A 24,736-nucleotide genomic window follows, 5' to 3' on the forward strand; every position below is an offset into this window, starting at 1 on the left:
CATAGGAACATGTATAAGTCATGAAGAAAGCAATAGCAACATACTAAACGATCGAGTGCTAAGCTAACGGAATGGGTCAAGTCAATCACATCATTCTTCTAATGATGTGATCCCGTTAATCAAATAACAACTCTTTTGTTCATGGTTAGGAAACATAACCATCTTCGATTAACGAGCTAGTCAAGTAGAGGCATACTAGTGACACTCTGTTTGTCTATGTATTCGCACATGTATTATGTTTCCGGTTAATACAATTCTAGCATGAATAATAAACATTTATCATGATATAATGAAATAAATAATAACTTTATTATTGCCTCTAGGGCATATTTCCTTCAACAGCGGGAGGCAGCAGGCGGCGACGCGAGGGAGAGAGGCGCGGCGGCGGCTACGGGTGGCGCGCGGGGCAGGCGACAGCGGCGCGGGGTAGGGAAGGGACGGGCGCGGCGGCGGTGACGGGGTGCAGCGGTGGTGGGTGCAGCGGCGGCGGCGGCGTGAGGAGGCGCGGCGGCGGCGGCGACGACCCTATGGTTGGATCGAAAAGGATGATACCATGTAGATGAATAGTTTGCAATACAAAAGTCGTTGTATTGATGGGGTGGTGGTGCACGTATATACAAGTACAGGATAGGCCTTAATTTCAACTACACACAATTAGGAGGTGGGCCACAACACATAATACATGCAACACAAATATATACTCAACAAGGATGAGCTCTATGGAGGCCTCCATTTGCAAAATTCAAACTTCATCAAAATTCATATTCTTACGTTTCAAAAAGTTTTGAAAAAAATACAGATATACATGGAGGCATAATTTATATGTGTGTAAATTTTCAATATGCATGAAATACGTTTGAAATGAGGGATATGCAAAAAAAAAAAAGAACAAGTCTGAGGCTGTTCAACACATGATACTATTTATCCTCAAAATTCATGAATTTACCTTTTTTGTAGGGTCGCATTTCAAGGTATTTCATCCTGAACTTTTACACATATACTTCCTCTGTTCCCAAATACTTCCTCTGTAAACTAATATAAGAGTGTTTAGATGACTAAAATAGTGATCTAAACGCTCTTATATTAGTTTACGGAGGGAGTATAAGTCTTTTTAGAGATTTCAACAAGTGACTATATATGGAGCAAAATGAGTGAATCTACATTGTAAAATATGTCTACATACATTCATATGTTATAGTCCATTTAAAATGTCTAAAAAGACTTATATTTAGGACGGAGGGAGTACATTTCATCCTTGCATATTTTTTCAGATTCTTTTTAAATCAGAAATTTTGAATTTTGAATTTTTATAAAATTTCGGTCTCCATGGAGCCGGCCGGTCACCAAAACGCTCCACTCCACACAGTGCATCATGACATTCTTTTTACGGATCCATGACATAGTTTCACCTGCTACCGTGCGGCTCCGCTAGAAACCACTCTGCGCTCCCACTACAAAAATAAATGGTATTTTTCTCTAAATATGCGCCATGACCTAGCTAGTTTTCACCTGCTGCACTGCTGCTAAGCCCCCCGGCGCGGCGTGCGACGGAGGCAACGGATGCGTAAAGCGCTACAGAATTGCACCAAAGACACACGCTTCCGGCCGCGCATGACCGCGCCGGCCGGTCTTATCCTTATCTTTGCCTTCCATGTACGAAAGGTTTCCACAGACCAGTGGTCTACTCTACTGTATGCAAAGAGAGGAATATATATCTAGCTAGCTTAGCTTCCTTTGGGTAGCTTTATTTAGAGTAGACACCATTATCACATATTCCGGCTGTTCCATCCATGAAGTGTCATTTCATATCTTTGGTAATCGTTACGCCGCCGCCGTCGTATATGGATGGCCTCCCTCCCCGGCTTCCCCAGCCCTCTATATAGAGCTTAACCGGCAAGCTGATTAATAAGGCGAGGTAAAAACAAGTCTAATATAATGGACAAGTTTAAGGAAAAGATAGATGAGGCGCCGTCGATCGGCTCCAGCAGCTGGGTGGTGGAGATGGAAGCGACGATCCGCGACATCGACCCGGAGGTGGAGATGGCGCGGTGGAAGCGCCACTCCATCTACCAGGTGCCGGAGCGGATCAAGAACCTGCACAACAGCAAGGCGTACCGGCCGGAGCTGGTGTCGCTGGGGCCCTTCCACCACGGCGAGCCCGACCTGCTCCCCATGGAGGAGCACAAGCGCCGGGCGGTGGTGCACCTGGTCAAGCGCTCCGGGAGGCCGCTGCGGGACTTCGTGGCCGCCGTGGCGGAGGCCACGCAGCAGCTGCAGGAGGCGTACAAGGACCTCGCCGGCCAATGGCGCGGGGCGGAGAACCGGCAGCGGTTTGTGGAGCTCATGGTCACCGACGGCTGCTTTCTGGTGGAGGCCATGAGGATGGACGCGCTGGGTGGGAAGGTGGACGATGATTACGCGCCCAACGACCCCGTCTTTAGCCAGTATGGCTATCTTTACATGTGGCGGTATATCCAGTCGGACATGGTCATCATGGAGAACCAACTGCCTCTGCTTCTTCTCCACAGGCTACTAGTCGTTCTGGATCATGACAAATATCAGGTATATATACTACCCAATTACCTGCTCATCAATTAATTAGTGCTTATTATCTTTTCTTCACCTTTTCATATTTTTTAAATTAATTTCAAAATTAGGTGGTACAAACTGCAATATACTGCTAACATTAAAATGGTGCATATGTACTTCTCTATGTGTGCATATATATTTTTTCAACTAATTAAGCTCTTAAAATTGAATAAAATGCAACAGCGACAGTTATGTGGCCCTAACTATCTATACATGTTAACTGGTTGCTACAGGACGCTCGAGAGATCAGTAAGTTGGTGCTTGATTCCCTGTGTCCATGGCGTCGACACATGGTTGAAACTAATAACCCATTGGGGCTCCACCCCCTTGACATCTTACACCAAAGCCTCACCCATGACGATCACCAAGACCGCAAAGGTTCGAAGGCTTATGTCATGCCCTCCGCAATAGAGATCTACGAAGCAGGAATTAATTTCAAGGTGAGCGAGACTGACAGTCTCCTCGACGTGCACTTTGAAAAAGGCGTGCTAAGCATGCCGGCGGTTAGGGTCGACGAATGCACTGAGAAGAGGTTTCTCAATCTGATGGCATTCGAACGCCTCCACCCTGCTGCTGGCAATGCGGTGACGGCCTACGTTATCTTCATGGACAACATGATTAGCTCAGCCAAGGATGTAGCCCTGCTCAGATGTAAGAATATTATCGAGAGTGGGTTGGGCAGCGATGAAGAGGTAGCTAAACTCCTCAACAACACGCTAAACAAGGGAGGAGTGATGAGCCCATCTAGCAGGCTCCATGATGTGCAGCGGCAGGTGAATGCCCACTGCATGAAGAGCTGGAATAGGTGGCGGGCTAACTTCATACAAACCTACCTGAGGAATCCTTGGGTGTTCATTTCCCTCGTCGCCACTGTTATTCTATTAGTTGCCACACTCTTGCAGACCGTCTATACGGTTGCACCTTTCTATAAGTACATGTCAACCTAGTAGCAAATTGGTACTCCGTCAGTTCCAAAACAGCCATCATATTAGGTTTTGTTAGGAAAAATATTTGACCGGCAATTACTCTATTAATATGTACTTCATGTGACATAAAATTGATGTCATTAGATTTGTTTTGAAAGTACCTTTTGTTGTTTATGATTTTGTATCACAAAAGTTGTCTTATTGTTGGTGAAATTCTTTCCTAACAAGACGTAACACAACTGGTATTTTGAAACGAAGGGAAATGACCCATGGGTCTCCTACTATGAGCACCTAAATATACTTTTTTATGATCTATGTGTTTACAACATATGTAAGTTGCCTTCGATGTGGAAACCTATCCACAACTAATTTCGCAACAGATTCAAAAGCCTTGAGTAAAATGCTCTTGTTAACTCGTATGGGAGGAATTTTAAGAGTTTCTCAACGACTACAAGGCTTATCCATCTAATACTCCCATGGTTTCATAGGGAAAGATCCACTTGTATCATGAGGAGATGACAAAAAAAAATTGTGACCTGAGTTTCAGTATCAGTGCCATTAGGACTACCGAAGGAAATTGGATGGGAGCCAAGACTATCATTCGATATTTCCTAGGCACCAACTATATTCTCATGATGTTTCAAATTTTAGGGACATTATCTGAACTCCAATATCAACGGATAAACCAATGCTAGATACTTATCAGATCCGTACAAACTATAGAACATAATCAGACTATTTTCTTTTCTTTTTGACTGGCGAGATCTCTAACTAGAATCAGAGTAAGATAGACCATATATATTTGTGGAATCAATGGTAAATTAACTTAATGTTAGCATGCTCCATGACTAGAGACGAGCCCCTCTAATTTTCTGGCCAACATAGCAGTGCTCTGTTATTCTTCATCTTTCCTGTCCACACCAAGCTGACCAGAAGGAACCATACCCACATCCTGTAACCCGTGTTATTGCTTCCGAATTACAGCTCAAATGTGTTATGCTTGTCATTTCCTCATCATAATTTCTAAATTTATTGGCGTAAATTGTATCAAAACTGGTCCCCATCTCTCTATTACTGGACCCCTCCTAATTCAAAACTACAATACCATCAAACATTCTTACTCGTCTCTCGACTATTTCCTCAATATTTGATTTTTGTGATCTCTCGTGCGGTATCGTCCTTCTTCCCTGGTAGACCTCGGTTACGGAATCCAGGGGAGGTGTTCGTGCTGGAAATGGTGACGTCTCGCTTCTTATTTGCTGGATTTTAGGGCACTGAAAATAGAAACGCTTAGCAACATAAACAAGATAAACATTTTTATAATTTTATTCAATATGATGAAAATAGGGTAGGGAGGAGGTTCATCCACAACCTCATACGTTATTCATGTGGGATCACAAGATAAACAAAAACCATTGGATATACGTTTTAAAATTTTGTGTTATTGTTTTTCAATATACATGAATAATTCATGACTCTCATGAGTCATGAATTATTTTCATGCACCTGATCATTTATCATGACATAATTGAATATATATTTTTTGAGATACTTTTCACTTTAAATTAGTTAACTAATTAGCCTTTTCTTTTATCATAGTAGTGTACATACACATTTTTATAAATTATTTTTTGGTAATCTTTTATAAATTAGTTAAATGCATTTTATTGTCACGAGAACTTATTTTGAAATGTATGGACATTTTCCTCGGAGTCATGATTTCTTTAAGAGTTGTAAACATTTCTTTCTTAAATTCATGAAAATATGTTCGGAGATACATGACATTTCAATAATAATTATTGTAAATATAAAATAGTTTTAATCAAGTTTTGCAATTATATGCAAACACCTCTCATGAATTGTTTAAATGGATATTTTAATTTGATAAGCGTCGAGCCTGAAGGGCCAACACAAACCTAGCTAAAGGTTGAGGGAAATGTAGACGAGCTCACCTCGGATAGATTAGCGTCGTCGGCAAGGCCGAGGGAGGTTGGTGGGCAAGAAACCATGCTTTAGTGGAGCACGATCCAGAGGAGGAAGACAGCGATTTAGCACTCGATTCCCTACGTCTTCGGGAGATTACTTCCACAGAGAGCTATAGCACGATGAGGTGAAGCTTGAGGACATCACGACTCATCGTGCAATGGTCATTAGTCGCGCGGGCGAAGCATGGCAGCAATTATGAGCTCTCAGACGTGCTTCAAGAGAGGACTAGAGGAGAGGAAATGACTGGGAGAGAGAGGAGAGTGATCAAGGCCGACATGGGTGATCTTATCCCATCCCCAATGGGGGCAGCGACAAGCAGGAGGTGGCTTGGGTGCGTGTGAGTGCGGCTATGATGCACCACATCGGGTGCTCCTATTTGGTGCAGTGTGCGCTGGAAAACAGGGAAACCGGTACCCCTCCCCCCACCCCCTCCCCAGCCCCGCGCGCCCTTTTGGGCCGGCCCAAGCGTGGGGCGGGACACCCCCTGTTTTTTTCCTCTTTTCATCTTTAAAGTACTTCAGGATTTCACAAAAAAGTTCCGAATTTCAAAACAATTTTGAATTTTGAAAAAAATGTTCAAGAAATCATAAAAGTGTTTGTGAATTAAAAAAATGTTCTTGAATTCGAAAAATATCACAAATTCAAAAAATGTTCCTCATTTTGAAAATATATTCGCATTTTCAAAAAAATTGTTCACAGTTTTGAAATAAATGTTTGGTAAATAAACAAAGTTCATAATTTTAAAGAAGTTCACATACTCAAAAGCAAATCATGATATTTTCTAAACAAGAATTCCAAAAATTTAGATGATTTCTTATAAAAAAATTGAAAAAAAATAAAAAATGTTCGTGAATTACTAAAACGGCTCCCAAGTTTCAAGAAAATCTGCATCCATTCAGAAAATGTTTTGAGGTTAATAAATGTACATGAAATCGAAAAATTCATGCTTTAGAAAAACTTCTCATCAAAAACAAAAATATGTTTGTGAATTTCAAAAATTGTTCCCGAATTTAAACATTTGTTCGCCAACTCAAAAAATGTGCACAAGTTTCATTTTTTTCATTATTTCAAAACCTGTTCACGAATTCAATAAAATGTTGACAACCTTCAAAAAGATTCATGATTTCAAAAAATGTTAACAAATGCTAAATTTAAAAAATATGTATTCAAGGATTTGAAAGATGTTCACATAAATGAAAAGGAGAAGAAAAAGGAAAGAAAAAATGAAAAAATGAAAAAAAATGAAAAATGAAATGTAAATAATTGAAAATTAAAAAAAATAAACCGGAAAAAGGATAAACGAAAATACCGAGGAGGTTCTGTAAGCTCCCAACCAGTGTGGAAGAAACCCGAAATATCCGTCCCAAACAGAGGATTTGGCGCTGGAGGTGGTACGAGCTAGGTCGCTATCGGGTGCCTTATGCGCCCAATAGGACCGGGCACCCCTAAGTCTCGCTATACGCGAGACAGAGGCAATCCTCGCGTCGGGGAGCTCTATATGGGCCGGCCCAGTCGCGCGGGATCCTACAGCCTCCTTTTTTCTGTTTTCTCTTTTTGTTTTTTTCCTTATTCTTTAATATTGTTTATACTTTCAAAAATTATAAATATAAATTACAAAAAATCCGTTAAAACCTATTGAAAAGTGTTGACTAGGCATTTAAATTTTTTAAATGTATATTAAGAAAATGTTTATCACGTATACAAATAATTTATAGAAATAATTGATCATGTATTAAAAAAAAGTTAATCAAGATATTCAAATCATCAGTAAAAGTACTTAAAAATTTTAATCAAGCATTTTAGAATGTAAAATGTGTATAGAAAAATGTTGATCATGTAATAGAAAAATGATTAAATTGTTTGATCATGGATTTCAATAATGTCAATCAAGATTGTCCAGAAAATGTTGAAGAAGTACTTGAAAAATGTTAATTAAGCATTTCGAAAATATTAAATGTGTATAGAAAAAAGTTGACCATGTATTAAAAAATGAAGAAATTTGTTTACCATGTATATAAAAATGTTAAGCAAGCAATTGAAAAATTGTTGAAAAAGTATTTGAAAAATGTTAATCAAGCATTTACAAAATTTAAAAAAAAACTGTATAGAGAAAATGTTGACAATGAAAATGATGATTTTTTTATCATGTATATACAAAATTTAATCAACTAGTTGAGAAAAATGTTGAACAAGGAATTGGAAAATGTCAATCAAGCATTTGAAAATATTAAATATGTATAGAAAAAATAATGAGCATGTATTAAATAATGGTGAAAAAAGTCATCATGTATATAGAAATATTAATACATCATTTGAGAAAAATGTTGAACAAGCATTTAAAAAATGTCGTTCAAGCATTTCAAAAATGTCAAATGTGTATTGAAAAAATGTTGACCATGTATTAGAAAAATCATAAACTTGTATTTGAAAATCTTAATCAAGAATTTCAAACAAATGTTGAATGTGTAGATAAAAAATGTTGACCATGTATTTGAAAATATTAATCTGATATTTGAAGAGAACCGATAAAAACAAGAAAGTCAGAAAAAAAACCAAAGAAAAATGAAGAAAAAGAAAAGAAAAGAAACATTGTGAGAATCGAGAAAGATATGAAGAAACCGAAGAAATAAAATGAAAAAATAAAGAAAAGAAAAAAACAATAACAATAGAGAAAACGGGGAAAAACAAAAGAAAAAAAGAAAAAGAAAAAATCATGAAAACCCAGATCTTTTCACCTCCATGATGGTTGCGCCCAGCTACCTAAGCAAGAACCCGACGCTAGCCTAGTGGCTAGGAGAGAGCTGCATCATCCCAGAGACCAGGGGTTCGATCCATAAGTTCTCCTCCTTTTTCTTTGTTGTCTCGGAGAATCTTTCGAGTCTTCGGACGAGGCACCATGGTCATCGGCTCATCGCCGTCCTCAGCAGAGGAGGAGTCGGAGAGGATGATGAGTCCTTTAAGCCACACCGGACAACCATGTCCTGGTGCCGCTTGAGTTTCACCAGTCGAGCCGCCTCCACCGATGCCTCTGCCACCTCACGCTCGGACTGCTCAATGGCAATCTGGAGCACCTTGTCATTCTTCCATCAGAGTCGTCGAGCGTCCGTCTTTGCCGTCGTCAGCGACCGACGGTAGACCTAAGCAAGGAGTTGCTCATCCTTGGCGGGCTCCGCTGGCAACCCGCAGTGGCGGTGCACGGACTGCTCCGCCACGTCCCTCTCCCTTGCCCACTGCCTCTCGCGGCGGGCGGCATGCACCTCTGATTCCAACGTGCGCGTCCAGGCCGGTGGGGCGGGCACAAGCCCCCACTGCTGCCCATGTGGGTGGAGTAGGAGCCGGCGGGGGGAGGGTACGACATGGGGGAGGCGCAGCCCTCGCGAAGCTGCGCACTGGCCGGGAGGGGCCAGCGCCGGCACCCACGTTGCGCTGGCGGGGGAGTTGCGGAGACGATGCTGATCCAGAGCTGCCCCTGATGTCCACCTTGGACAGCTTCAATGCAATGCGAAGGGCCAGTTCCCTGTCGACATCCAGGTCGGAGTCAAAGCTGCTGCCGGAGCTCGACATGGTCGCCGAATTGGATCGGAATCAGAAAGGGGAGAGGAGAAGATGGAGCGAGAGAGGAGAGTGAGCTAGAGTTCCGAGCGGAGAGTCAGATTTGGGGTTTTTGCAGGACAACGGTGGGTTTGTGGTGGGCCGGGCCTATCAGGAGGACAAGCCCGGGCGTGTCTGGGCCACCCCATATCCGCCCTACATTTGGGCTGTTTATGAGGGGGGCATGACAGTTCAGGCGTTTGAGACCGGTTCAATATGTCCAGTTGGGTCGAACTTTTATGACCGACCACTGCCCGCCCGGGTGTTTGAGACGGGTTTGAAGCGTCCGGCTATAAATGCTCTTATATGCACATACGAGTTGGTGAAAGTTGATCCGGGACAAGCACTGAACAAAACTTCCCTTCTTGCTTTAATACGATGTGATTCATTCAACACATTGTGAAGAACAAGAAACATCATCACTCTCAAAAGTAAAAATAAACATCATATATCAATGTCTAATTGAACTAGCACACCTCCTATGTTGGAAACGTCTTATCCCTGTCGTATTGTAATCTAACTCTGTATTGTTGGTCTTATATATATACGAGATATGTGGAGGCTATGCCCCATGCAACCCTAAATCAAACTTGGTAACAGAGCCTCTTTTTTCCATCGCGCCGTCGCAACTCGTCGAAGCCGCACATATTCCGCTGCAAGTCCGCTGATCAGATCGTACGCGCAACTCCGTCGATCTCTGTCGCGTACATTGCGTCTATCCACGCCCGATTCGATCCCGTCGAAGCCGCGCCGCCCGCCCATCTCGCGTCGCCGCTCACACGATCGCTTCTTGCGTCGTCGCCCGGTTTTGCTGAAGCTTCTGCTCGATGGCGTCTGGATCCTCTTCCGCAGCGATGCAACTGGCCATTATCGGCCCGGTGGTGACGCCTCCGGCCGCGACGACGCCAATCCCGTCCATCGCGCCTTCCCTTGGCGTACGACTGGATCGCGGCAACTTCCCGCTATGACGAACCCTCACTGTGACGCATCTCTTCGGTGCTTCTCTCCATGGCTACCTCGACGGCTCCGTCGCTGCTCCGCCCACAACCATCTCCTAGGGGGCGGGTGATGCAGCCACCACTGTGGCAAACCCTGCGTATGCAACGTGGTGGACGCAGGACCAGAAGGTCCTCGGGATGCTCCTCTCCTCCATGACGGAGGACATTGCGTCTCAGCTGATCAGCTGCAAGTCCGCTGCTTCCGCGTGGACCTCTATCCACGCCATGTTCAGCGCGCAGAACCGTGCCGGGGTTCGGCACATCCGGCGACAGATTCAGTCGCTGAAGAAGAACGACATGACTGTCGGCGAGTACATGCACAAGGTGAAGGCTCTTGCTGACGCCATGGCCTCCACTGGATCCCCCCTCGCTGATGACGAGATCATTGACTACATGCTCACCGGATTGGGCAAGGCCTTCAACCCGATCACGGCTTCGCTCAGCGTCGTGGTCACCCCGGTCACGCTGGCTGAGTTCTACTCCATGGTTCTCAATTATGAAGCGCTGCAGCTGTCGCAGCAGGCCGACGATGAGGAGTGGACCTCGTCGGCCAACGCCGTGGCACGATCCGGTGCTCCCGCCCCCGTCAACCGTCCTCGAGCATCCGACACTGGTCGCGCCGCCGACGTCTGCCCCGCCGGAGGCTACCCGCAGCAACAGGGGCAGGGCTACCAGCACAGCGACCAGGACAACCGTCGTAATAACGGCGGTGGAGGAGGCAGCAACGGCCGCAACGGCAATCGTCGCTGGCGCCCGAGGTGCCAGATTTGCAAGAATTTGGGTCACGAAGCCGACACCTGCAAGAAGCGCTTCGATTCAGACTACTCCAGCGGCAATGGCCGCTCGGCATATAATGCATCGACCTCCTCCAACAACTCCACGCACTGGGTTCTGGACTCCGGCACCACGGATCACCTGACTAGTGACCTAGAGCGTCTTCAGTTCCGCGAGCGCTACGGCGGCCATGATCAGGTTTAGGTGGCCAACAGCTCAGGTTTGTCTATTTCGCATATTGGGCACTCGACTTTAGCTGGTTCTTCTCTTTGCCCGAACAATATTTTACACGTTCCTAATATTAGCCAACATCTTCTATCAGTCTATCGTCTTGTGTCAGATAATCGTATCTTCATTGAATTTCATAAACATTTTTTCCTTGTTAAGGACAAAGCCACCACGAGAATTCTTCTTCGAGGTAGAAGCAGAGGAGGGCTCTACCCTCTTCCACTCGGACGAGCTTCACATGAGTCCGAGCGTCAAGCGTCATCCAGCGTCCGTGTCTCATCATCTCAGTGGCATCAGCGTCTCGGTCATCCGTCCAAAAATGTCGTCAGTTCCATTGTTAGGAATAATGATCTAGAGTGTTCATCCTCAGATACTTCTGCTTTAGTTTGTGATGCTTGTCAATGTGGTAAAAGTCGTCAACTATCTTATATTGCTTCTGCTCGTGTGTCCACTATGCCTCTTGAATTAGTTCATACCGATGTTTGGGGCCCTGCTCGTGCCTCCTCTGGGGGGTACAAGTATTATGTGAGCTTTATTGACGACTACTCCTGTTTTTGCTGGATCTATCTACTAAAACATAAGTCTGATGTTGAACAGGTGTTCTATGCTTTTCAAGCACATGTTGAGCGCCTTTTGGATGCTAAGCTTAAAGCTGTCCAATCTGATTGGGGTGGTGAATACCATAAGCTGCACCGTTATTTTCTTCGTACGGGCATCTCTCACCGAGTCTCTTGCCCTCACACCTCCCAACAGAACGGTATTGCCGAGCGAAAACACCGACACTTGGTTGAAACTGGTCTTGCTTTGTTAGCTCACTCATCTCTCCCTTTACGTTTTTGGGATGAAGCTTTTCTGACTGCGTGTTATCTCATTAACCGCATGCCCACCCCTGTGCTTGGTCAAGATACTCCTATTCATCGTCTTCTGAAAATTCCACCCAATTATTCTTTCCTTCGTATTTTCGGGTGCGCTTGTTGGCCTAGTTTGCGGAAGTATAACTCACACAAACTAGAGTTTCGATTCAAGATGTGTGTTTTCCTTGGATATAGTCCTATGCATAAGGGGTACAAGTGTCTTGATCGTTCTACGGGTCGTATATACATCTCGGGTGACGTTATCTTTGACGAGTCTGTCTTTCCGTTTGCTACTCCCGGTGTCACTGTCGATGTGTCTACACTTGATGAGGCTATATCTTTTCCATCCACAGAACCGGCTACGAGTGCTCATGTGCGTAATTATGACCTAACCTACTTGGCTACTAATACCTCTGGCCTAGCCAGCTCCTTTCCTGTGCAGGATTTTCCGCGTCTGGACACGGTCGATACGCCGCTCGACGTGCATGGCAGGGCGGCTTCCCAGGCGGGGTCCCCGCCTATGCATGCAGGGTCTGCACCGCCTGGTGCTGCGGCTGGCTCCTCGCCTGCCCGTGCACCAGCTTCGCCAGCGCCCACCTGCGCCTCTCCGGCCCGACAACCGGTTTCACCAGTGCCGGGTGCAGCGGCTGCTTCCCCCTGCGCTCCGCCGGCCCATGAGTCGGCCCATGAACCGGTTTCGCCAGCTCCTGTGACACCGTCGCCAAGTCCAGCAGTGTCGCCGTCCTCGTCTACGCCTCCGCCCGTCGAGCACCCTCATCCTATGGTCACTCGTACCCGTGATGCTACTCGTCGTGACAAGGAGTTTACTGATGGGACGGTGCGGTATAATCCTCTTCGTCGTGCTTTCTTTGCGACACCGGTGTCACATCGTGATGCTCTCCGTGAGCCGGCGTGGCGTGATGCTATGGCTGCTGAGTTTGCAGCGCTTCGTCAAAACGGCACTTGGGTCTTGGTCCCTCGACCACCTGGCGTTAACATTGTTGGCAATAAGTGGGTTTTCAAGACGAAGCAACATGCCGATGGGTCTGTTGACAAGCACAAGGCTCGCCTCGTCGCTCGTGGTTTTACTCAACAGCACGGTCTTGACTATGGTGATACCTTCAGCCCCGTGGTAAAACCGACTACTATCCGTCTGGTTCTTTCGCTTGCTGTTTCTCGTGGATGGAGCTTGAGTCAGATTGATGTTAGCAATGCATTTCTTCATGGCTTTCTTTCCGAGACTGTTTATATGCAGCAACCACCAGGTTTTGAAGATGCCCGGTTTCCTTCGCATGTGTGCAAGTTGCAACGGGCTCTTTATGGTCTCAAACAGTCGCCACGTGCTTGGTATGCTCGTCTCAGTGCTCGCCTTCTTCAGCTTGGTTTTGTTGCTTCAAAGGCGGACGCCTCTCTATTCATCTTTGTTGCGCATGGCGTTCAGATATACATGCTTGTGTATGTTGATGATATTGTGATTACTCCGGCTGCAGTTGATCGTTTGGTGCGATCCATCTCCGAAAGTTTTCCTATCAAGGATCTTGGTCCTCTCCATTATTTCTTGGGGCTTGAAGCGTCCTTCAATTCAGGGGGCATGACGCTGACTCAAAGAAAGTATGCACTTGAGCTTCTTCATCGTGTGAGTATGAAGAATTGTAGGCCTACCTCTACACCATTATCTGCCACTGAGCACCTGGCTCGTGAGGTCGGCACCCCTTTGGGTGTTGAGGATGCCACTCGATATCGCAGCATTGTTGGAGGACTTCAGTATTTAACGCTCACTCGCCCGACCTGTCATTTGCAGTCAACAAGGTTTGTCAGTATTTATCACAACCAACTAATGAGCATTGGGAAGCTGTCAAGCGTATATTGCGTTATGTCAAAGGGACTTTGAGTACGGGATTGAGGATTCGTAAATCTCCTTCCACTAGTGTCAGTATTTTCACGGATGCTGATTGGGCTGGATGCATTGATGATCGCCGTTCCACTAGTGGTTTTGCTGTGTTTGTTGGCTCCAATCTTGTCTCATGGAGTTCCAAGAAACAGCCAACTGTCTCCAGATCAAGTACGGAGGCAGAATACAAAGCTTTAGCTAATGGAGCAGCTGAAGCAATCTGGGTGGAGATCTTACTCAAGGAGCTTGGGGTTTTCAAGCAGCGTACCGCCATTCTATGGTGTGATAATCTTGGGGCTACATACCTGACGGCAAACTCAGTCTTTCAAGCAAGAACCAAGCACATAGAGATAGATTTTCATTTTGTGCGTGAGCGCGTTGCTTCTGGTGTTTTAGACGATGTCAGGTTTATCTCGACTAATGACCAACTGGCTGATGTATTTACTAAACCGGTCACACGACAGATGTTAGAACGTTTCCGGTCCAATCTGAACCTTGTATGTAGTAGTGGTTCAGATTGAGGGGGTGTGTTGAAAACGTCTTATACCTGTCGTATTGTAATCTAACTCTGTATTGTTGGTCTTATATACCTCCTAAGCCCTAAGCTAGTAGTACAATCTACCAGATGCCTTGATCGATGGCCTCGATCGGAGCTTTGCGAATTCCTTGTCCGGCTTCCCGAGCACGTACGTATTGGCAGCGAGCCTACACCTCTGGCCGCTGCGACGGCGGGCTGAGAAACCTTCCGAGTGGAGTCTGCCGGCGGCATGCATGATTAGATCGCCTTGACTTCATCCTTGGCAACGTGCATCGTTTTGTTGGGGTTTCCGCTGTAGACGACGTCGTACCCGTCTTCGGTGGCGGAGAGGATGACCGCGTTGAGCACGAGCACGAGCCGCTGCCCGGTGCACAGCTGACCCGCCGACGTGCGCACCCGCACCTTCGTTCCCGCGCGCATGGAGCTCTTGGCGATCCCTTCTGCCGGCGCAATCATGCTGCTCTGGAGCCTGCGGCGGAGCGCGCGCATGGCGGCGGACGTGACCGTCATGGAAGGCATGCTGGCGTGGCAGCCTGGCGGGAGGTCAAATCGTTGTGTCTATGTTGAAAGGGGTGAAGGGTGGTGGAGCCAGGCTTTATGGACAACAGACTAGCAGCCCTCGACCACCGGTGGGAGTCGGACTCGGAAAGTATAGCCTATGCTTGGCATCCACGCTTCCCTCTCGGACTCCGCCTCCAATTCGGTGATCTCATCCTCGCCGCAAGCTTTGCTGTTTGGTGAGATTTTTCTCATTTGTACAAGGTCCGAACAGTTCAAGTCCCACGCTAACTCGACATCATCGGTGAAATCACAGATGTGCGTACATGCGGAATATCCATTTCTTAGCCCACCCTCATCTATACATCCGGTGAATAGAAAATTCACAAAAAATACTAAAAAATAAAAAAAATCTGATTTTTTTTTTGCAAGGAAGATTTTTTAATGCGTGAGGTGCGCTCTAAATTTCAGATCATTTGGACATATGAGTAGTTATCAGTAAAAAAATATTATGTCAGGCCCTAAACATGTCTTTTTTGCCGATAGCAACTCAGATGTCCAAATGATCAGAAATTAGAGCGCACCTCACGCACCAATTATCTTTCACTCAGAAAAATGGAATTTTGGAATGTTTCTATTTTTTTTTTTGGAATTTTCGGTTCATCGTGAATGCAGCTGAGTCTGGACACCGAATCACCTCGTCTTATGTATCTCTCCTACTTCAAAAAATAAGCAAAGTTTTGTCTTACGTGTCTTTTTCTACCCTCTTCTCTCCACCACATATTCTCCATTTTCGGCTTTGTCATTAATTTTTCGGATCGGTTTTCTTGAAAACCACCTTAACTGTCCGATTTCTTACTTGCTTGTTGTGATTTAGTTGGTAGCTAAAGTATAATTTTGATATGTAATCACATTTAATAAAATAAGGGAAATGATTCCTCTCAGCCGACTGATAATCACGCTTGGTTTGCTGCCTTGATTGTGCCCCAATGACCTCCACACCACTGGGGGAGCTTAGTTGGGGCTAAACTATGCCATGGCCGCCCAGCTTCCAGCATATGCATGAGTAAAAGTGTGGTTAATGATTAAAACAATGTCTAATGTATGAGTGAATGCCTAATGCGGCCTGCCCTGGTTTTTTATTGTAGCTCCGCCACTGCTCCACACCTCCTGATGTCATCCCTGGTCGCTGCTTGTTGCACGTGTGCCATGGCGCGCACTCCGCCCGAGCTCGTGTGAGGAGGCACCCGGCCGGGACGACCCCGATGGTGTTGTCGATGTTATTGTTGTTTTTCGCAACATCACATCGGAGACAAGTTTCTGTAACATTGGCCTTGTTGCAAATGGTGGGGCAAACAATGCTTGTGCTAGTGTTGTTGCGACGCAACGACGTTTTGCAACATGATCTATGTGGCAAAAGTTTTCTGCAATGAGACCTTCGTTGCACATTTCCGCAACATGATGGTTGTGGCGAAAGTTTTCTACAACATGACCTCGGTTGTAAAAGTTTTCTACAACATGACCTCTGTTTAAAAGGTTTTTACAACATTACCTATATTACAGAGGTTTCTGTAATATTACCTCTGTTGCAATAGTAGAGGGTGCCGCTTGGCAACTTGATGGTGTCTCATTTGACCGATTGTGACCTAGCCAATATTTAAAAATTACCACTCGGCCCACATAGCATCCCTCGTAAAATAATAACGAGTAAATCATGGTGATTGTGTACACAATAATTATGCCCCTATCGCAACACATTGGCAATTAACTATATTTATGAATTTTATTTTATTTTCATAATTTAATAAAAATAGTAATATTTTAGAACTCTAATTCAAAATAAAAATATGTAATAATTATGCAAACATTATTATAATTCGTAAGTATGTTGTTTAAGAAATTATTTGTATTATTTAAAATTATTCATATAAATTCATAATTTAAAATTTTAAATGTTTTTATTTACTCGTGGCTTATGTTTAATACACAAGTGAATATAAGCCACTGGTAAAAATTGTACACAAGTGCATACTCATAAATATTTAGTAATTTTTTGTATTCATATTTTTAATAATTTAAATATAAGCCATGAGTGCATAAAAATGCTTTTATTCACTAAATTTTTTAAATGTCTCTATTTATTATTATTTTCTAATATATTCCATGAGTGTATATTTTAAATGTTCGTATTTACTAAATATTTTTACATACTCGTTACTTATAATTAGAATAATATTTAAAACGTTACACGGACATATTTTGAGTAAGTTATTTTATTTTATATATTTTATTTATAACACATGAATATTCAAACCTCAATTATTATCTGTGATTAAAACTTATCTATTTTGTACAAATTTTTTTAAAAGGAAAAAAATGTAGCATGCGCCAAATAAGCTGCAATAACTGCAGCCCATTTAAGCCCCACAAGTGTGGTCGTTTACAAAATATATTGTCTAGTTATCCTTATGGGTTCATCTAAAAAAATGGAGTTTCTAAAAAAGGTTTTCCTTATTGGAGTTTCTCAAAAAAAAAGTTACCCTTATTGGCCAAACAAATTTGAAGGATGGGGTGGCTTTTTTTTAGAAAATGAATGGGGTGGCTAGCATGGCTTGCTTGCTAGCTCGAAGTTGTGGGTTTGAGTTTCAAATGAATCTGTTTTTTTATTTTCATGCCAACTTTTTATTGGACATACAGGTGGGACCCACTAGTCTATGCGAGCATTTTTCATGTCATTTTTTCCCTTTATATTGACATGTGGGACCCACTGGACATGGAGATGTATACTATGCGTATCAGTTTGTGCCTCCACTGCAAGCGGGCCCCATGTTACGCTAGCACGCCATGTGTGCAGTCCAACCAAAATATGTCATGTCAGTGAACTTTATGTCTACGAATAGAATTAGCATCATATTTGCATGCACGTGCTAAGTTTGATACCACTTATCTGTATTTCGCAACTGCAGGCAGTAAAGTGGACACGCAATTTCAAACACCATCGATGCAATTACCTCTTATTTCTTCTTTTCTAGTTTATAGGGCTTATTTCAAAATTTTAGTTTTTTCATTTTATAAGGCTCAATTTAGTTGTTCCTCATCACATATTTAGATTTTAAGGTGCATTAAATTATTGCAAGCAAGTATTAAGACCTCTTCCAAATTCCAATGAACAAGTACTTAGATGAGGTGATAAGCGCATTAAATACTTTAACAACTATAGCCCCCAATGCATAGGTGGTTAACTTGTTGTTGCTAAGCTTCTTTCATTTAATGTCTTAGCTACTAAACTCTTTCATGCATTGGTGAGCTTGCTCCATTTAAATGTTTTGCCTAGGTTCACGCGCTTGGCATTGGTTCTTCCCGGGGTTACCAAATCAATCTCTGCTCTCTTAATTGTCTTGCCACATCAGATTTTTCGCCTACATGGCATGCTTAGCACCTGTACAAGGTGGAGCATTGGGAGGGGCCTAAGAGCATCTCCAACAGTTGTAAGATAGGTTTTGGTAAATGTGCCACCTAGAACATATATAGTGATGATGTGGCATGTATTAAATGTGAAGAGAGAGCAAAGTTGTATGTAGATTAACCAACAACCTTTGCACAAGCTTCAAGATGAAATAGAGAGCAATCACATGTATTTTCTCACCATCTATTGGATAGTTTACATACAACCCATTGGAGTAGTTGTATGTTAGCTTGTTGGTTGATGACATGGACATTTAACAGCAAGACTAACATACTCCCTCCGTCCCAGTTCGCAAGGCAAAATCCCAAAAACTATTTGTCCCAAAATCTTCCACCCCCTAGGCACATTTGTATTCAATTTGGCACTAGTAGTCCATCAATGTTTGCATGCAAAAGCTGATCCACTCCTCTTTCACCGTGGGAAACCACTCCACTAAATCTGCATGCACCACAACACTTACTCCTCTTCCCAGGCTGCATGCACCACAATTCTAATGCATGTTGGAGTACTTCCTCTTATCTTCCTCTTCCACAATGCAGTGTGAAACTGGCGCTAGACTGGGTTGTTCGTCTACGTAAGTCCATGGCTATATAAAGAAATTTTGGTGCTGCTTTCGTTTGAGTTTGGAACGAAATCCTTGCGCGCGGAATCAAATCTCTGGTTTAGGAAAGAAATCTGGGCGCGATAGCAAAATTTAAGGGGAAAATATCGCGCCGAAGGAGGAAGGAGCGCGCGAGGCGGAAACAGCGTGCGGGGCAGAGGAAAATATCGCGCCAAATCAATTAAAGACTAGAAAATAAAGTTCTTTTCACTTTCCAAATTAATTGCAGCGCCGATGGTTAACGCTTTTACGTGGAAAATCAGAGCCAATGGAAATTCACCTTGGGCCAAGATATTTGAAAACTTTGCCTTGCGAACTGGGACGGAGGGAGTACAATCTGTTAGAGATACCCGTACTTTATGCATGCATGCATTGCAATTAATGCATTGATAAACATAACCTTTTGAGAAAAATAAGAGCATTAATTGGGTGTTTTTGCAAACTACAAAAATTATTCCACCACTCACCATCTTCCTTAGTTGGTGAGATTTTTGAATTGGGCCCTATAAGCGGGAAATGAGGGAGTATGTTTGGGGTGAAAACTGAAGCAGGCTGCTGATCTTAATTTATCTACAGAAGGCCTCAACGGTCACATGGGCATGTTGACGTATAATGTGCTGTCTAATCTTTTTCATCAGTTCGGATTTTTGGATGAATTGACTAAAACATGCACTTTTATAAGGCGAACAACTGTGTTCACTGTATAATGAACTTTTTTTTCTTGCAAATTTACTGTATGATGAACTGAATCTGGAAGAAACCCCACTGCACGCTCCACGACGCCAGATCCGTCCGTGGTGCCCCTGTCACGGGCACTGGCAGCGCCGCGCCCAATGCGCCCAACAATAAATGAAGCACGCGCGCGCTCACACGTATGACGCGGCCGCTTCACTCCCATGCACGCACCAACGCGCGCACGCCTAAATATGCGCGTCCCGGCGCGGCCGCCTCCGCGCACCTATATATTCCCACGGCGAGGTGCATGCGGTGGTAGTCAACCAGATCCAGCAGCGTCGAGCAGCTGAGGGAAGAAGAAGAAGAAGAAGAAGAAGATGTCGCACATCGCGGTGGAGCGGAACCGGCGGCGGCAGATGAACGACCACCTCAAGGTGCTGCGTGCCCTGACGCCGGCCTTCTACATCAAGCGCTGCGACCAGGCGTCCATCATCGGCGGCGCCATCGAGTTCATCCGGGAGCTGCACACCGTGCTGGACGCGCTGGAGGCCAAGAAGAAGCGCCGCCTCTGCAGCCCCACCCCGAGCCCGCGCTCCCTCCTCACCTGCTCCACGCCCACCAGCGCCGGGGGCTCCGCCTCCGACGTCTCCCCCAACAGCAACGGCAGCAGCGGCGGCAGCTGCATTGTGGTGCCCGGCATCGGCGGCGCCGCCGTCAAAGAGCTCGCTGCCTGCTGCAACTCCCCGGCCGCCGACGTCGAGGCCAGGATCTCCGGCGCCAACGTGCTGCTCCGCACGCTCTCCGGCCGCATCCCCGGCCAGGCCGCCAGGATCGTCGCGCTGCTCGAGAGCCTCCACCTCGAGGTGCTCCACGTCAACATCAGCACCATGGACGACACCGTCCTCCACTCCTTCGTCCTCAAGGTAGTACGCAGTTACTAACTCCATTACCGGATTAAATGTGCTGCGTGCGCGGAATATTCCGTGAACGCATTCGATCAGCTGCCTTCATCAGTCAGTGAATTAATTGCACTGTTGCATTGCAGATTGGGCTCGAGTGCCAGCTCAGCGTGGAGGATGTCGCCTTCGAGGTCCAGCAGACCTTCTGCTACCACCAGCAGGAGCTCGACTACTCATCCATGGCGATATAATATATTATAGTCGCTCCTTCGTGTGCAAATTATATAATAATTATATTAAGATACATCCATATGCAACTTCAACATGCGCTCCATGCATGTCTAGATCCCCAAATTTGCATATTACTTTTCTCTCGAAAGTAATATATATAGTGTTTCCATTTTGCAAAGTAAAATTGAGGTCCATGTAACTCGTGTGATATTGTTTCAAAATGTAAGTCGTGTATGCAAATTATTTTGATGACATCTTCTCGGACTTATACCTAGTATTTGCAATTTTCTAGTAGAGTATTTCCTTTGTTTCTCGGGAAACATGTAGACGTAACAAATGCATCGTTGTTTTCCTTACACACCTCCCCTAGCTAGCAAAACATACACCAACACCAAAGTCTTCAGCAACATACACCAAAGAACAACGGAACAAAAGTGCAAAACATACACCAAAGTCTTCAGCAAGCCCCTACACAAACATCTTGTGATGTGACGGTCTTTTTCATTCAGAAGATTCCAAAATGTATGAATAGAAAGGGTGCAAAAACAATATGTATTGTTGTTTGAAATCCTACATGAATGCAGAGTTTGAAACATAAACATATGTTATAGAGCTTGCTTAAAGGATCTTTTCCATGAGGTTGGACTCGACAAAGATAATATTGAATTTTTCGAATGTTGCCCTGTTTGAAGAAGATGAAGAAGTATACACTAGTAGGGAATAGCTAGCCTATCTGAGAGCAACTCTAGCAGACCCCGCATCCTTCCAGCCCGCAAAATGTTTATGCAGGTCGCGGAAAAACACCTTTCCGGGCCGGCACGGACGGCCGCGTATGCAAGCCCCGCATAATGGACCCGTAAAAACGGATATTCCCGCAATATGCTTTTTTACGGGTTGAGGTTGCGGCATCTGATCGGGCGCAGCTCCTCCCGGCCTGCAAAACTTAAATTTGATCTTGCATATTGCATTGTTTTTTTCTATTTAGCAACACTGGATACAAAAGATATTACCAAATCTTTGCTAGAATGGCAAGATCAAAGAAAACAAGAACTACAAGTATGCATTTTAGAAGATTTCCAAGTTCCATAACTGCTCCCACTAGTTGGACTAATATCTTCTCCATGCATTCGTTGTTGATCTGTGGATTCTTGATTTTGCGTTCTTCTTTCTTCATCTTTGGTTCAGAAGAAGTAGATGTTGCTTCCCCTTTAGTTGCACATGCAACCGCATCATTGCCTTTGATTGTACTAAGGAGTGCACTAACATTTATTAAGTTTCTTTCTATCAACAAATCAATGTATTGGCCTTTCCAAAACCAAAATGAGCATCCATCGTCCTACACAAAAGAATGAGCAAACGCGAAGTGAGCTACCGCAATTGAACTAGAGAATGAACTCTGAAACGAGATACTGCAATTGAACTAGAGAATGAACTATGAAACGAGTTACCGCAATTGAACTAGAGAATGAACTATGAAACGAGCTACCGCAAGTGCACGTACCCCGTCGTTTTCGCATTTGAAGAACACCCATCCGGGGTGCTTTGGCGTGCTCTAAGTGAGCCGCAACACTTTCCTCGTGCAGTCGTTGCACTCTATGAGCGGCATCGGCAAGCCACAAAGGCGCTACGCGAGCGCCGAGCCCGGTGGACAGCCGGACGAGTCCATGCCCGCAAACCTTTGGCGGCGGCGGGCGGACGAACCCGTACCTGCATGCGGCGATGCGCCCTTGCCTGGGCTGCAGTAGAGGCTCCCCGACCACTCCATCGCTTGAGGCCGCAACCGGCGGCCGGAAAAGGCCAAATCCGGCGGCCCGGGATGAAGTGCCGCAGATCTGCAAATCCGATGGCCCGCCGACGCAAGGGGGAGGAAGGGAAGGCCTCGTGCGCGTGGCAGCCTTCTGCCGTGCTCCTGCCAGCTGCGTTCGCCTGAATCTTGGGCGGCGGCCGGTGGCGGCGCGAGGGGGGAGAGGAAAGGTGGTTGGTGGGAGAAAGCGCGGGATGAAATGTCCTCCCACCAACGGCTTCCGCTTATATGCAGGGCACCGCAGCGGCGGGGGCAAAACCCGCGTTTTTCCGGGTTGGGGTCGGGATTTTGCCGCGCCCCCTAAAACTTTTTGCGGACCGGGGCGGGATGCGGGGTCTGATCGGGCTGGTTTTTTCACGCTCACCCGCATTTTGGCGGTTATTTTATGGGTCGGGGCGGGATGCGGGGTCTGCTAGAGTTGCTGCAGTCACCAAAAGGCACTATGGCTAATTGTTTCCAACGATGGTCCTGGAAAATAGGGTCTCCCTAGAGCAGTTTTTTTTAGTGCCTTGTACATGCATCCATTCAAGGTATTTATTTGAAAATATGACCACCTGGGATACGATACATTCCGCCCTTGCTATGGCTAGCTCGTCAGCTGCCCACCTCGGATAGGCTTATTCCATGGTGTGTTTTATCGCCGACTGCATTTAAATGTCTCTTTCAAGGCGAACTATGTGGTTATTCCAAAAAAAAAAGACAACATGGAGAATATAAATATATACATAGAAGAACAAAAAAGCAAAAGGTGAATAAAAGACAAAGGAGCAACAAAAAAATACAATATGTATGGTCATTTTAATTCTGGAGGAGGGTGAATAAACACAGAGAGCCACCAGTCAATTTTAAGTTGATGGACAATTTTGATGTCAAAAAAAGTTGATGGCCAATTTTAACTTAAACTATGGTTGAGTAAAACACACTACACATGCAAAACTATGAATTTAAAGAGCAAAAGCAAACTTGTATGGAAGTAAGGAATCAAGGGATGGAGATCGCAAACATAAAGGTTCATGCTGAGACCCGAGGTTTGGATAGTTGGTGCAATCCTACCCTTTGTTGATGAAGGTTTGTACACAAATCCCTAAGACACAAAATCTCAGCTAAAGATCAAAAAGGTCAAGGACACAAAGTCCCGAGGCACACAGAACATCTTGGCTCACCTTCGAACCATGAGGACATTTAGGAAACCTCACATGCATTATTAGAGAAAACTTTATACACAGAATCTTAACAGCAGCGTGGTTTAAAAACAAACGCTACTGCTAATTAGCAGTAGCGAGCTTCAGGAAACCATGCTACTAACATCCTGATAGCAGTAGCGCTTTAGGTGAAACGAGCGCTACTACTATAATTTCCATGGCAGTGCCTCCAGGCTAGATATAGTAGTAGCGCCCTTCTCCTGGACGCGCTATTGCTAAAGTACTCAGTAGCAGCGTTTTTCTTCAAAACTCGCTGCTGCTAAGTATCACCGCAACTAATTAAGTCTAGTCCCATACTGCTAAGCGAACAAGGTGTTTGCCACCTTAAATATGTTACTTCTCAAACTATCTCGAGCACTTGGTCTTCATTGAACTATATGTGTAGGATTTGTGGCTGCAATATGAACCTTCGCCTGTGCCTATACAGGTATGGTGAAGATTCATGTTGACTATTTAGATTCTACACAAAAAAATCAAAGATGACCAATGTATATTTTTTATGTTTTTACATGCTTAGACTTATAACGTTTTTCCAGGACAAAGCGCTACTGATATTGGGATAAACAAAAGAAATAATTGCTTCCTTTAGCAGTAGCGTTTTTTTTTCTAAAACGCACTATAGCTAAATTAGCTATAGCGCGTTTCCTTAAGAGCCCTATTGCTAGTTTGACTTAACCACCCGCGGGGCTCAAAATTTTGCTAAGTCCTTCTTTCCCCCTGTTCCCCTACTCCTCTGTCGCCGCCACCCGAGCCCGAGCCTGCCCTCACCGCCGCCGCCCTAGGCCGCCCTCAACCTCACCGCCGCTGCCCGCCGCCGCTCTCGACCTCACCGTCGCCGCCCTCGACCTCACCGCCGCCACCCGAGCCCACCCAGGACCGCCGCCTCCCGATCCCGAGCCCGCCCTCGCCGTCCCTACCTCCGTCGCCGAGCACCTCCCCGCCACCGTCTCTCCCCTCTCTGTAAGCCCCCACCCTCCCCCACCCC

General features: G+C 45.1%; 2 protein-coding genes across 2 annotated transcripts; both read left to right on the forward strand.

The window, feature by feature from the left end:
• The first annotated feature begins 1,922 nt into the window (after positions 1-1,922).
• On the forward strand, positions 1,923-3,605 carry LOC119359013 (UPF0481 protein At3g47200-like). Its single transcript, XM_037625373.1, has 2 exons — positions 1,923-2,562; positions 2,823-3,605. The coding sequence occupies exons 1-2, from the start codon at positions 1,936-1,938 to the stop codon at positions 3,534-3,536; spliced, it is 1,341 nt and encodes a 446-aa protein (XP_037481270.1). The 5' UTR covers positions 1,923-1,935; the 3' UTR covers positions 3,537-3,605.
• A 16,346-nt stretch (positions 3,606-19,951) lies between these two features.
• LOC119359014 (transcription factor MUTE-like) lies at positions 19,952-21,013 on the forward strand. The gene is made up of 2 exons (XM_037625374.1): positions 19,952-20,538; positions 20,661-21,013. Exons 1-2 carry the CDS (start codon positions 19,993-19,995, stop codon positions 20,763-20,765), a joined length of 651 nt encoding a protein of 216 aa, XP_037481271.1. The 5' UTR covers positions 19,952-19,992; the 3' UTR covers positions 20,766-21,013.
• The last annotated feature ends 3,723 nt before the right edge of the window (positions 21,014-24,736 follow it).

This window comes from Triticum dicoccoides, chromosome 2A, assembly GCF_002162155.2.
Source record: "Triticum dicoccoides isolate Atlit2015 ecotype Zavitan chromosome 2A, WEW_v2.0, whole genome shotgun sequence".
In the NCBI taxonomy this organism is placed as follows: Eukaryota; Viridiplantae; Streptophyta; class Magnoliopsida; order Poales; family Poaceae; genus Triticum; species Triticum dicoccoides.

What these genes read in the sequence shown, in the direction of transcription:
- LOC119359013 (XM_037625373.1), top strand. Translation starts at nt 1,936, where the DNA reads ATGGACAAGTTTAAGGAAAAGATAGATGAGGCGCCGTCGATCGGCTCC. An exon ending in TGGATCATGACAAATATCAG is followed by an intron (nt 2,563 to 2,822) that starts GTATATATACTA and finishes TGGTTGCTACAG; the next exon opens with GACGCTCGAGAGATCAGTAA.
- LOC119359014 (XM_037625374.1), top strand. Translation starts at nt 19,993, where the DNA reads ATGTCGCACATCGCGGTGGAGCGGAACCGGCGGCGGCAGATGAACGAC. An exon ending in TCCACTCCTTCGTCCTCAAG is followed by an intron (nt 20,539 to 20,660) that starts GTAGTACGCAGT and finishes GTTGCATTGCAG; the next exon opens with ATTGGGCTCGAGTGCCAGCT.